The 15,429-nt window shown below is 33.9% G+C and overlaps 1 protein-coding gene across 3 annotated transcripts in view; it reads right to left on the bottom strand.

The window, feature by feature from the left end:
- Positions 1-15,429, bottom strand: part of XRN1 (5'-3' exoribonuclease 1) — a 168,813-nt gene that overhangs the window by 91,162 nt on the left and 62,222 nt on the right. For all 3 annotated transcript variants that reach the window (XM_019753579.3, XM_019753581.3, XM_019753580.3), the window contains exons 19-23: positions 13,432-13,535; positions 10,725-10,856; positions 3,092-3,254; positions 2,213-2,326; positions 408-506 (exon numbers count right to left, since the gene is read on the bottom strand). In XM_019753579.3, the coding sequence (XP_019609138.3) occupies positions 408-506; positions 2,213-2,326; positions 3,092-3,254; positions 10,725-10,856; positions 13,432-13,535 (612 nt within the window). The remainder of the gene's footprint in view (positions 1-407; positions 507-2,212; positions 2,327-3,091; positions 3,255-10,724; positions 10,857-13,431; positions 13,536-15,429) is intronic.

Below are 15,429 nucleotides of genomic sequence, written 5' to 3'. Positions count from 1 at the left end.
GATTGTTCATCTTGAGCTGGGTAGCGACATATAACCTGTGCAGGAAGGTCATCTGTCACTTGTAACTAAAAATTCAGGCTTTGATTAATTATGAAAGGTTAAAAAAATCTAAGTCTATTCCCAGAGGGTATGCTAATCAACTGCCACTTGTAAGCTTGTACATAGTAACCCATGATAACCATTATTGATAATGGGATTTCAGTGATTTCTCCCCTCCAAAGATCTGCATGAAGTTTTGAGCAGATTCCACACTTGTTTTTAAATAATATTTGATGCAACTGTGAGTGAATGTAATCAGTATTAAATAAAGTATTTGCAATAAATTCAAAGGAAGTGGCAAAAATATCCTTCCAATATTCTTAAAGTTCATCAATTCTAAGTTAAACACTACGGGCTGTAGTACTCACATGCTGGTTCTGTATTAAAACGTCGAGATTGGGCTCACACGGAATGCTGAAAACCACACGGATCCTACCTTCTGCAATCACGTCCCCTGAATCCTGAACCTGAGAGGGAAAAAAGAAATCACAGTATGTTTTAGTCTCTTTCACTACATTTATTTACTTATTTTTGTAATTATTTGAATAGTGTTTATTATTTCTGAAATACAGTAAGTCAAAGTTGGATTGTGGAAATTCTCTGGGAATTTGTAAGTTAATGTGATTATATTATAAATTGGAGATATTGTACCTTGCTTTAATAGCTGTTAACCAGCCTTTTAAAAAAATAATAACTTTCTATTATTTGCAAACACTTTTAAATTACCAAAAAGTTTTAAAACTAAAAACAAGCCGAGGAACACTTGAAAAACACTTACCCAGAATTGCGTGTAAAAATGTTAACATTTCACTCCATGGCTTTAACATTTGGGTTCTGTATGTGTATTTACACATACATAATTTTTCTGTGAGGGTATATTACATATATCGTGTCCCTTACCCCTAAATATTTCAATGTATATTTCCTAAGAAGAAGGATATTTTAGTATATAATCACAGTACAGTTAAGTACGAAATTCACATTGATAAAATACTTTCATCTAAACTACTATCCATGTCAGTTGACCTAAAAAGTGTCATTATAGCCAACTCTTCTGTCCCTCTACTGAGGGATCTAGGCTGTGATCAGACACTGCATTTAGTTGTCATGTCTCCTTAGCCTCCTTTCACCTAGAGTCTATCCAGAGCTTTTCTTTGTCTTTCATAACATTGACATTTTTAAGAATATAGTTCATTCTTCCCTCTCCACCCTGCCTTAAAAAACAGAGTTATTCATTTTGGATTTATCTGATGCTTGCTTGTGATTAGGTTAAGGTTATATATTCTGAGCCAGAATAGCGCGTAGGTGACGTGTGCTTCTTAGGGCATCACATCTGTAGGTGTGTGGTGTTCATTTGTCCTTCACTGTAATACTAATTTTGATCATACCATCAAAATGCTGCTCAATTTCTTCACTGTACAATTACAGTTATTTGTTTCCCTTATAACTAATAAATAGTTTGTGGGGAAACATTTTCTAAGACCATGAAAATTTCCTGCTCCTAATCCAAAATTCCCCCTCGATTTGCTTCCACTGATGACTGTAGCCTGATTCAATCTTTTATCATAATAGTTGTAAAATGATGGCTTTCCACCTGCAGTGCTCTGCACATTTACCCTTGACATAATACCGTAAGAGCCCATCCCTGCCATATATATATATATATGCGCACACACACATATGCACCCCCATACATACATATACACACATACATGGGTATTTTAGAAATCATGAGTTCACATTAATACCTGCAAATTCTAATGTGAACCCACAGGTTCTTTCTTGCATTCTCCCATTCCATATTTCAATGTACCTTTTTCTATGTAAGAACTGGAGTTCCCCAAAACATCAACACATTTACAAATAAATCAACCCAATAATACATCTAAAATAATTACAAAATTGCTTCATCCACACTCCACAATAAACAAACTACTAAAAAACAGATCAGGATTTCAATTATTTTTCCCTCACCTCCTGACCCCAATCTGCTCAAGACTAAAGATAGATAGCCAAATACTATGTTCATTAGTTAGATGAGTGGATTCTTTCTTATTTTTCCCTTTTAGTATTACATTTTATTTTGCATCTATATGAAGGGGAGTTAAAGAATTATATTATTAGAACTTCAAACCAAATAGAAATTTAATTAGACACAATAACAGGAACTAACTTCTCCAGTACAGCCATAATAGGGGGTTCCCAGCATAAAGACCAGACTTCTAGGAGGAAACAAGTCATCCAATGTTTTGATACTGGAGAAACGGGAGTCAAAAGCTTGAATGTCCTATATAGAATGAAATATAAAAGTCAATCATCATAGTCAAAACTGCTATAGATTGCAATCAAGTTTTTTCCTATGGGATTATGAATGCTGTCTGCAAATGTCACATGTAAAGATTTTCTACATAACAGTACTACTAGCTAAAATTTATTGACTTTTTATATGCCAGATACTCTTCTAGGTACTTCACACATTTATGAGTTAATCTTGAAGACAACCCTCTGGGCAGAGACCATTATTAGCCCCACTTTCCAGATGAGGAAACTAAGGCGCAGAATTGGGGTGAATCTTGCCCAACGTCATAGAGCTAAGAAGTCAACTTAGGCATCTGTGCTCTTAATCACTGCACTATAATGTTTTCCCCAAGTTACAGGATCACTGTATGCTTTAAAAATTTTGTCCTCATACCACATCTAAGATTAAAAACACAACAGCATTTTGTATTCACTAATTTATTTAACGCAAACATTTTTGGAGAATAAAAATCTAAAAATGCAAGGGTGTAAGTTAATAGTGGGATTTTTCTTTTAGAGCCTAGGTTAAAAAAATAAATTAAAACGACAAATTCCTAACCACAGAGTAAGTGTCTGAGCATGTAATACTACTTTTAAAGACTACAGTGTTTTGCAAAATATATTACATAATAATCTCCATTATACATTGCTGAATTAGTCTTCTCTTTATAAGTAAATATTAACATGATATATAGTGTTTTCTTGACAGCTTTAAAAAGTGTTCATTAAGATAGGATTGAGACCTGATACTTACCTTGACAATAGTTTGATAAACAAAAGGAAGAACTTGTTTTGACCACTGTTTCTCTAGACGAACTTCACCATTTTGATTTATTTGATATTTACGACCTGTGAGTAACTGAGCATATACAACAACAGATGTTTCATTTATTATTATTCCTTTTCTTCTTAGGTAGCTAAAAGAATTAAAAAAAATAGTAGGTATGTATGAGTGTGTATATATTCTAAGATGATAATCATCTTCTAAACTACCAATTCATAATCAAATGCTTAAATAAACCTTAAGTAAACATGCTAACAGTTCTGAGTATCTAACTTAAGACTTTTTGCATTAGTTTTTTTACTCTGTGGATACCTCTCCCAATGTCCGTGAGATTAAACAAGAACTCATAGAGTTATAAGAAACTCCTGTTTCTTACCCAGTAGGAAGGCTATAACAAAAAAGTGAAAATAACAATGATGGAAAGGACGTGGAGAAATTGGAACGTTCGTACGTTGCTGGTGGTAACATAAAATGGTGCAGCCACTGTGGCAACAATTTTGCAGTTCCTCAAAAAGTTAAACACAGAATTGCCACATAGTTCAGAAATTCCCCTTCTAGGTATGTACCCAAAGAACTAGAAATAGGTACTCAAATACTTATAGATGGACAGTCATAGAAGCACTACTCAGATAGCAAAAACGTGGAAACAACCCAAATGTCCACCAACAGACGAATGGATAAACAAAAGATGGTCTATCCATACAATGGAATATTCAGCCATAAAAAGAAATAAGAGAATAAGTGAATGAACTAATCAGAAACAGTTTCGGAGACATAGAGGAAAAACTGAGGGTTGCTAGATGGGAGACGGGGTGGGGATAGGGGAGAAGGTGAGGGGATTAGAAAGCACAGTCAGTAACCGTAAGATTGCCACGGGGTTACAAAAGTTAATTTGGGGAATGTAATCAATAACGTTGTAAAGATTTTGTAGGGTATCCGATGGACACTTGTCTCATTAGGGAGACCACCTCAGGGATGGTGTAGATGCCTGATCACTGCACTGTACACCTGAAGCTGAAGCTGAACAATAATGAACGTCAACTATAATTTTATATATATATATAAAATTACACACACACACACAAGAAGCGGAGTACAGCATTAGGAATAGAGACAGTAGAAATGTAATGGCTGTGTGTGATGTCAGAGGGATAGTGGATGAGGGGAGGGGGGTTGACACAGTGTGAGGGATATAAATGATAAACGTCTAACTATTACTTTGTTTTGTGCACATGAAACAACAACAACAAAAAGAAATAAGTACTGATACACACTACAATGTACATGAACTTCAAAAACATGCCAAGTGAAAGAAGCCAGACACTAAAGGTCACATATTATATGAAACATCCAGGATAGGTAAATCCACAGAGACAGAAAAAGACTGAGAGGGACATAGTGGGTCCCTGTCAGTCTTTTTCTGTCTCTGTGGATCCTTTCAATCTAAAGGATCCTTTCAATCAGTGGGTCCTTTCGATCTAAAGTTGGGGTCAGCAAACTGCGTCCCTGGGCCAAATCCAGACAGCCTCCTGTTCTTGTAGATAAAATTTTACTGGAACACAGTCATTCATTTATTTACTGTCTACGGGTGCTTCTGTGTAACAACAAAAGAGTTGAGTAGTTGTGACAAACACTGTAAGGTCTGCAACGCCTAACATATTTACTGTCTGGCCTTCACAGAAAGTTTGCTGATCCCTGAGATAAAGATACAATCATTCTTCATCTGAGGGGTAGTTTCTTATCTCCTTTCCATTTTTTTCTTCCTAGAACTCTTATCAGATAGATATTAGAAATTCTGGCTATATTCTTTTCATCTCACTGTGCTTTTACGTGCTGAAGGAATCATTCAGCTTGACCTTTTAGCTCACTGATTCAATTTTTAGTACGCCCATATTATTATTCAGACTATATATTGAGCACATAGTAACAATCATAATTTTAATTTGTGTATATGTGTTTATATATATGTATGTTATAGTTATATATTGTATATGTCAAACAACATCATATATATATATATTTTTTCATACAGCTTATACTTATATGGTATTGTTCTTGATAATAGGGTTGGTTGAAATAAGCCATGTTATCTGAGCCAGAAACAGAAGTTTTCCCACAAATTTTTGAAATGCAGCATTCTGGTACCATTTTCTAATAATTCAATGGGATTTGATTCTACTACTTTCACTCAAAAGTTATTAAGTCAGTAATCTTGATATCAATAGCTGACAGGACATTCCAAAAAAGGGAAATTACAAGCTAATCTCTCTCATGAAAATAAATGCAAAAATCCTAAATAAAATTTAATAAATTGAATCCAACTATATATAAAAAGGATAATACATCACAGTCAAATGGGATTTATTCCAGGAATTCAGGGGTAGATCAATATTTGAAATTCAATCAATGTAATTCACTAGATTAACATAAAAAAATGGAAGAAAATCATACGACCATTTTCACAGATGCAGAAGAACAAATTTATAAAACCAGAACCAATTAATGATTTAAAACTTTTAACCAACTAGGAATGGAAGGAACATTCCTTAATCTAATAAAGAACACCAAAAAAAAAACAAAAACGAAACTCTACATCAATCATATTTAATGGTGAATCATTCAAAGATTTTTCCTGAAATTGAGAATGACACCACAAATCACTAAGAAAAATTACAGATAAGAAAAAGGCAATCAACTCAATCAAAAAGGGCAAAACAACTGAACAGGCATTTCACAAAAGAGCATGTTCAAATGGCCAACAAACATGAAAGGATGTTCAACTTCATTAATCATGAGGGAAATACAAATTAAACCAAAATGAGATACCACTATATCAGAATGGCTGAAATGGAAGAGACAATAATAGTATGTATTGATAAGAGTAGGGATAACAATAATTCTTATAAACTGCTGTTAGAATGTAAATTGATGTGATCACTTTGCAAATCTTTTTTGGTGGTATCTACTAAAGCTGGGTTTAAGCATATCCTATAAAGCAGTAATTCCATTCTTAGATATGTACCTAACAGAAATGGATATATTCACCAAAAATCCCAAATTAAGGAACAACTCAAATGTCCATCTACAATAGAATACATTGTGCTGTATTCATACAGTGTAATACTATCACTAGTGAAAATGAATGAGCAGAACCAAACATGTATTTTTTTTAATGGTTGGAATGTAAACATAAAACTGGACTTTCTGAAAACTACAAAGGGTGAGAGATTACTGTACTTTAGACCTCACTAACCTTGGTTTTTGGTGTACTTCTTGTAGCTAGTCTACAGCTGGATAATGATGCTAGTGATATAATCTAAGTAATCTATAATTTTAATTAAGGAGCTATAGCCACTTAGATTTAGTGACACAATTCTTAGTTTGGTCATGTTTCTGTCATCTTATTTTATTTATCTTTTTAGGCTTCCTAATCTATGTTTTATTTAGCTTTTCTATCTTCTATCCTCTTTCTTTCATTTCATTTTTTCTTGCCAGTCATTTGTAAATTAGAAATATTCCTTTACAATTTCTATCAACGATTACTTTTGAATTAAATTTTTAAAAACATCTCATACTTCTCTGAATTTCTAAATTATAAACAATCTTGTAACTTTATCATATCTAAAATGAGAATTCGTATTTGAATATTAATTCTATATTTTAATAGTTTCAGTGTTTATCACCAATCTTTTGATAACCCTATTTTTTATTTTCTTGTTTGAGGTACAGGGTTTGGCACTCTCCTCCAAATTATCCTTTAAGTGTGTCATCTTTTCTATAACATCTGATAAAGTATTTCCTTGCTTCCTTCTTCCTATTTTCTGTTCTTCAATTGCTACTCTTTTCACCCTATTGTACCCTCAAAGTCCACCTTCTTCAATGAAGGTCCCACCACTTACCTGTGGAGGCCTCGCATTTTGGTTTTCATACTGTGTACTTTGGGGCTGAGATGGTGTTGGTGTTCTCCTTACCACCCAGTGTAATATCCAAACCCCTAACAGTAAACTACGCTCTTCGGTGACGTCAGAGTTTACATATATGATCTACCCAAGACCACAGTAGTTCCACAACCTCCCAATCTCTAATAACCTTTTTCTCCATTCCACTTCAGTCACCTATTCCCTCAGCTAGAACATCACCCGTAATGGCTTCACTTCCAACATCACTAACTCAAACATCTTATTGTCTAAAAACTTCTCCATCCAACTTGCTTGTCTAATCACTTTGTTTATGACACTTACTCAACTTAATTTGGGATTTCCAGTACACTGTTCTACTTTCTCCCAAACTCTTAACCCTCTACATTCATTACTTCTCTTTCAATCTCACTTAGATTCCATTGTTCCATCATTTCAGTAACATTCCTAAACTTCTTTGCCTCTTTGTTTTTTCATTGTACCCATCTGGCAAAATCCAGTGCTGGTTAAGTCTGACTATTTGCTTTTTTCTAGGCCTGTGAGTGATCAGCTAAGCTCTGTCTTTTGACAGAGCACTTGTTACATTATAAATTCATGACCCCCAACTTCAAAAAGGGTCTTCAATACTGCCTATAATTCTACCATGTTTTTCTGATAAATTGATACTTTTCCATTTTCCCCAAGGACTATTTTCAAAGCTCCTCCACTCTACTCAAATTTAAGACCAACTTCTCTTTCCCCCACACCATCCTCAATAGCTGAACTCAACAGCTACTTTAGAAAGAAAACAGAAGGCACTGGATGAGAGCTCCTCATCTTCTCCATGCCAAACACATAAGCCAACCTACAGCTGCATCCCATACTGTTAAAATAGGGGAGCCATCCTTAATCTTCTTTAAGAATCCATCTCGTTCCATCTAAAAATGTATTGTTCTCTCTCTTTTGAATATTGCACCTTTTCTTATTTGTTTTTACACACGATTAAATCTCCCTGAATACACCAAAAATCAACTCCACTCAATTCTATGTCCTTATTCAGCTATCTCTTAATGGTAGTTTTCATCAGAAAGGAAATATGTTACATAGGAATACAGAAATGTATCAGGCATATCATATGTGCACAGTTAGAGGTTTTGGTACTCATATACTCATATTTCATGTGTAATGTTCACAGCAAAAGCATATACTGAATTTAGGAGAACATGTCTGGTTAATACGACACAGGGATATGAGGTATAAGTAATTGACTCCACATTCTTGCTGTAGAAGTCTTAGCCCTGAGAATGGTCTGCACAAGCATTACTCCTACTCATTAGAGCCATGGGGTTGTCACCTCATTCTACTGACAATGCGCAAAATCTCAGACAGGTGAGTAAACCTTCGGAGGCAGAGCAGCAGAGGTCCTGTGACTTTCCCCTTGGAAGACAGATTTCAGAACAGCTTGGGAGGAGTAGAAGGAGGGAACAAAATGGGAGATGGCATGAGGGAGGAATATGGTGGTAAAGAGAATGGTGAATGGAATAAATAAACCTGAATGCTCATGAGTCTACTCTTCTTGGTTGACAAGATTAAACAAGGGACCCTGAACAGCAGGAGCCAGAAACCATCTTCTGTAAGAATAGCAAATATTGCTATCAGCTCCAGCAGGGTGCTGCGTTGACCATTCTCTCTGCACTTTGCTGCCATCACAGACCAAGTGCATTCAGATGGGAAAGAACATGCAGGACATGGGATCAAGAGCTTTCAGCCTCCTTCACAGCTAAGCTTCTCAAGAAGTCTGTTCTCAAGAAGTCTGACTTACACTGTTGGGAGGAAAAATATGCTAGCCTTTACCTCCACTTCTGTTCTGCCCACACCATGCTGGCTTTCAGGCCCTTTGCTCAATTCAAATGGCTCTTGCTTAACTGCTTCATAACATTTTATATGACTCATTCCCTTATTCCTGAAACACTTTTTCTTTGATTTACATGACATAACATGTAAATCTCCTGGCTTTCCTTTTACCTCTCAGCTTGCCTCTTTCTTTTTCCTTGGTTGCCTCATCTTCCTCGATAGGGTTTCTTCTTGATTCCAACACTCCACCCACAGTGGCCACGCATCAGTACTATACAGACTGATTTTACTCATGCCCCAGGGACTTTGCAAGTAACTAACTACCTTTTCCCTCATCCTGAAACATGCCTCTTTTTCACTCTTTGCCTTTTATTCCATATCCAGGTACCAGCTCAGTCAACATTTCCTCAGGCGAGTTTCCTCAGAGAGTTTTCTCTGACTAAAGCAAATTCCTCTGTAGCTAGGTTAAACTTCTCTATTATATGGTCTCAGAGCACTACTCCTTCAGAGCAATTATTGTAGTTGCAGTTTGACCAAAAAAAATCACAGAAGACATCAACGTCCATCTCCCATCGACTAGCTGTAAGTTTCATGAGTGGAGGGACTGTGGGTTTTTATTCACTGTGGTATCTAAGTGCCAACTACTGTACCTAACAGGTATCAGTAATTGTTTAATATATGTACAAATGACTAAACTCGTAGTATTTCAAACGTGCTTTTTTTTTTCAATTAAAAGAGTCTTAACTAAAACAATTTCTATTTCATTCAAACAAATATTTGCTCAGTGCCAAGGCACCAGACAAAAATGAGAAGAGAGTGGTAACAAAAACAGATGTGCTCCCTATCCTCAAGGATGTGCTCACTATCTAAGGAAAGAGTTATTAAGGTAATCAAACACATAAATTTATTATGATGGTTTTAATAGCATGCTTAGAAGAAAGTTCAGAATGATCTGAGCTATAACGGGGCATCTGACTTACACTGTTGGGAGGAAAAATATGCTAGCCTTTACCTATTGAGAGGTATATTCATCTCCTTCTGTGATGGCAGATGGTTTTTTATGGTCTTTTTAGATTTTCCCTGTTTACTCACGTTTGAGTAAGGATATTATAGCCTGGTATTAGCTTCAAAATTGTAGAAGAGGTGTCTCCTTGAACTCCCCATTTCTCAATGGATGCTATTACAGTTTAAACAGAAAGTTTGATGGATATACATTTATAACACCATTTCATATGCCACTGCCAGCCTCTATTATTCTGTTTTGGTTTAGAAAATCCAGTGTTTGGATGAAGAAAGAGAGGTGCTGTTAGGGTGGGATCATGGGACTCAAAGCACTCTGGTGACCCTGAAAATCAGTATTCCAAGGAGGGTCAGCTTCTTAGTTATTTGGTTGATAGACCTTGCATTTCTTAATTCAGGGGCCTTTGGGCTTGGATATACAGAGGGAAGGAGAAGGGGGAAGAACAGAGGACAGTCTTCCTTCCTATTTTCATTACTTACATGTGGCCAAGAAATTCAATGGCTTTATGGTTAGTAAAAATAACTCTCAAATTCAGGAAACAACCTATTAACTGTTACTCCCAGTATTAAGTGATCGTGTTGTTTCTTCTCTTTCTTTTTTTTAGTACATCATTAAGTATTAATCGTTTAGCGATGAATTGGGAAAGGCTATAACTGCTGCTAACCATAATATTATTTTAAACTAGAACTCATTACTTTCTTTAGAACATAAAATGAAGACGTAGTCAGTATTCAGAAAAATTACTATATTAAGCGGAAAATAAGTTAGAGAGGACAAGTACATTAAATCACATTTCAGTTCAATGATATTAAATACTTTTTATGACACTCACTATTCTGAAATTCCTTGTACTTCTTTTGTCCAGTTAGATTGTTCTTTGTCTCCAAGACGAACCACTTTAGTTGGCGGAACCGTTCTTCCCAGATAAAGCTTCTGTGTTCCTGGAGGTTCTTCCAAGTAAAACCTTAAAAATTATATTACCCCCAAATTTGTGGTTTAATATAGAGTTCTAGCAGTGAAAGTCTTCAGAGTGAAAAGGTTTCTACATGGCATAATAGCAAAAAAAAAAAAAAAAAAAAAAAAAGCCTCCTTTTTAAAAACTAATATAAATTTCAAAACGAAATCTTATAAAATATTTCAATCAAAATTTAAAAAACAAATTACTATTCTTTCTCTTGTAAGAAATTAAATACATAACAAAATAAATAACAATAACTATAACGATTAAAAAATACTCTCAAATTCAATAAAGTATTTTTGCTAAAAAAGTTAACTTGATTCTACAAGCCACTATACCTAACCCCAGTTTACAGGAAATACGTGGGATGGAGGACCAACTTATATGATACTAAGAGGAAACTGACAGCAGCTTAAATGACACCAGGTAAATCCAGAATTCTACAAAATAACTGGTTTGGACTCTTCAAGAAAAAAGGCAGGGAAATAAGTTCAGCCAGGACCTAGGATATAAAATCTACATGGAGAAATCTACTGTATTTCTATATACTAGCTGAAATTTAAAACATTATACCATCTGTAGTTGCTCCAAAAATAATTTAAATACTTAGGTATAAACCTAACAAAACATGTACAGGATCTGTATGCTAAAAACACAAAACAATGATGAATAGACCCATTTGAATCATATGATTCAGCACAGTCAAGATGACAAATCTCCACAAATTACTCTACAGGTTTAATACAATTCCTATCAAAATCTGTCCATGATTTTTGTAGATACAGAACAATTTATCCTAACATTTATATACAAAGGCAAAGAACCAAAAATAGCTAAAGTAATTTTGAAAAATAAAAGTAAGGTGGAAGGAATCACTGCCTAACCTTCAGACTTGTCACATCGCTACAGTAACAAGACAGTGTGGTGTTGGCATAAAGAGAGACACACAGATCAAAGGAACACAGTGGAGAGCTCAGAAGTAAACCCACACACATGTGCTCAACCGATTTCTGACAAAGATGCAAAAGCAAGCTAAGGAAGGAAGGATCACCTTTTCAACAAATGGTGCTGGAGCAACTAAATATTCATAGGCAAATATACAACCTTGATCTAAACTTCATACTCATCCAAAATTTAATTCACAATGGATTATGGCCTTAAATGTAAAAGGAGGAGGTAAAACTATAAAACTTTTTGAAGAGAACATAGGAGAAAATCTTAGGGACCTTGGGCTAGGTGAAGCGGTCATAGACCAAAAGTATGATTCATGAAAGAAAAAACTGATAAAACGGACTTCATCAAAAAGATAGAGGGACTGAATTCTGATGATTAAAAAAGAATCCTCACGATTTCATACAGAAAAGCAGATACCCACATGAAAAGGAAAAAAATTCATGCTGGCATCAACTTCTCATCAAGAAAATTACATGACAGAACACAAGATACATTTGCTGATACGTGACCCCTTGAAAATATATGGTGACGGAAGGAGGACTGACTCTGGGTAGTGAGCACACAATGTGATATATAGATGATGTATTACAGAATTGTACACTTGAAACCTATGTAATGTTACTAACCAATGTTACCCCAATACAGTTAATAAAAAAATAAAATCTAAAGTAACCTGAAAAAAAAATGCTTAAAGACTTTCTTATGTGCATTTGGAAACTGGAAATATGAATAGTGAGCAAAATAATGTTACTTTAAGTGCTGGACAATATAATAAATTGCTGGTCAACATAATAAAAGAAGAATTTTACTTTTTAAAATAATTTTTAATAGAATAATTTACAAATTCTCCAGTAAAATAACACCAATTTGTTGGTCACTTAATAAATTTTCAAAATATTATATAATTTTTAAAAAAGATATGTTTGCAGAGATCTGAGGAAAAATAACTGGGCCTGTAAAATTCTAAATACATGTGGGAGGAAAACAAAACAAAAATCTTTTGGACGTATAATAACTCAGAAAATATTACATCCCCTCATTTTCTCTGAAAAGAAATTACTTTAGAAAATTCTAGACACATGAAAATAAAAATACAAGAAATCTGACCAAGTTTACATGAAATAAAGACAAAAGATGACAAAGAATAACTTGTCTAAATAATCACTGATAAATCACTGATTATGAACTTGAATAAAATGTTAAAAAATTATTTTTAAAATGGATGTTTTAAAAATTAATTTATTATTCAAATGAAGTCTGGGAAGGGCATGCTAAAGGTAAGGTTATATATATATGCTATTTATTCTGATCATTAAGAGAAATATGCTTGCTAAATAATATAATGATAACTGGTACAAAAGAATTAGGATATAGAATTTCCAAGCTATTTAAATGAAAAGAAGGTAAAAGGGAAAAAAATGATATATGCATCTAAAATATCTCAAAGGATATATACAATAAACTGTCAATAGTGATTGAACTTCAACTGGTATGATTGGAGGACTTTCATTTTCACTATTGTATGTAAATATTTTTACAATAATTATATCAGTTAAAAAGGTATCAATAAAAGCCATCAAGTAGCAAAGCAAACATAAATTTTAAAAAATTATAAATCAAACCTTACTTGGTTTCTCCATCTGATACACCAATAACTCTAGCTTCTTCAAGATGAGGCCAATTAACAAAGACAGACTTTCCAAGCACTGATGAAGCTACATGTTCTATACTCTTAAAGTAAAAGCAGACAAGTTCATTCATGTTTCAGGTAGGCCCAAGAGAAAATTTTAGAGGCAAAATTAAATAATTAAAAACTGGCTTGTGTTTATAACTATGTGTTTAAAATGTATAAAAAAGCCACATTAGTAATTAAAACAGGTATATCATTTGCTCACTCGAGCCAATTATTCTCTATAATACTTTATTCCCTATAGAAAAAGTTCTGCTGTTCTTCACAACTTTACTCCAATTTAATCACTCCACCCACTCAAGTTTAGTGTGCTGTCTTAATTTCTCTTCTCTAACTTGTACCCTAATTGCTAACTACTCTTTTTCTTTCTAGTATATTTTCTAGGATTTCTTTCTTTCTTTTTTTGTTTTAATATTTTTCCTTTCCTTTTTTTTAAAAAAATGTTTTTCAGTTGCTTTACCTATATGCCTTTCTTCACCCTTTAATTTAGTACAAATCTGTGAAAGTTAACCAAGTTTACCTCCCTCTCTGCCAGCCTCTTAGTAGAGAGGCCGTATGACCAATTTAACAGTGCTTTTTTGCAGTATAAACATCATGACACTAGGAGGCTTGTCTCGTTTTTTTCAACAGCACTGGCAGTTATTAGGAAAGGATTTACTAATAATTGATTTTAATTCTGAATGAAATTACTTGGTAAGAAAATAAGTTTCATAAAATCAAACAGAAGAGAGAGTACTGACCTATAATGTGTTACCATCCACAACAGCCAACATTAGCAGAAATAATGTTTAGCAAGAAACTTAAGTTCTTAGTTCTGCTGCTAACTAGCTGAGTAAACGTCCCTTTTTCAATCTCCATTTAAGTTTTTTAATTTGTAAAATTAATGAGTTGGATTAGTTGTTTTACAGAATTCTATCCAGTTGTAAAATTCTATGATTCCATTATTCTCATGATTATCTTGCTTATTTTTCTTACGGAAATTGAGCAAAAAGAACAGCAGAAATGACTAGAAAAGGGCTATTATTCATCTTTTCATATCAAATAGTCAGATAGTATAAAACAGAATCTAAGAAATCTGATTTCTTTTCACTTTGTGGTTGCTACAATCATGTAGGAACACTAGCCTTTAAGTCAAGAATCATGGGTCCAAGTTTGGGTTCTACCCTTTCCAGCTACAGAATCTTAGGCAAATCCTTTAATCCCACTGAGTCTCAGTTTTCTTTTATGAGAAGAAGGAATAACATCCACGTCACAATGTTTGAGAATAAAATAAAATAACATACACAAAAGCTTTTGTAAACTATAAAATGCTGTAGAAACATTCATGCGAAATAACATTGAAGTAAAATCCTAGTTTTAAAAGGAAACATTATTCTTATTACTATCAGTTAGACAACAATTTTGTGGTAGAAATTGAAGTTTAAATACAAATTTTTACTCGCATTTTTTCTGTTTATTATGTTTAATTATTATTAGCAAATATTTCTTTAACAATTAGAGATGATTGTTTTTAGACTTTCGGGGGATAATTTTTTATTTTATTTATTATATTTATACATTTATTAATGCAAACGTACAAAACCAAACAATGACTATTCTGATAAAACAAGTTTCAACATTAGAACTAACCTCATTATCCTTTTCCCTTCTATCTATACATCTATTTCTAATTTCATTCTCCCAATATTTTCTTTAGTTTTTAAAGAAAAAGTTGTCCTTTTTTCCAGATTAATCCTTTCAGTTAAGTCCTAGATGAATCCCTCATTACGTCACATGGGGTCTTGTTATCATAAACCTGCCTTTCCTTGGCAGTGCCTTTAAGACCTCCTTTCTCCAGTAGCCCTACCTCGCTTCCTCGTTAGGGATTTTGTTTGATGAGCTGCTTCTTCTCTACCTACAGTTTTGTTATCAGGCTTCTTTAAAATGATCAGCTTC

This window comes from Rhinolophus sinicus, chromosome 17 (genome assembly GCF_057876585.1).
Source record: "Rhinolophus sinicus isolate RSI-liver-muscle chromosome 17, RSI-T2T, whole genome shotgun sequence".
Classification (NCBI taxonomy): domain Eukaryota; kingdom Metazoa; phylum Chordata; class Mammalia; order Chiroptera; family Rhinolophidae; genus Rhinolophus; species Rhinolophus sinicus.
Note: the sequence above shows the minus strand (reverse complement) of the source record. Positions and strands in the feature narration are given on the sequence as shown.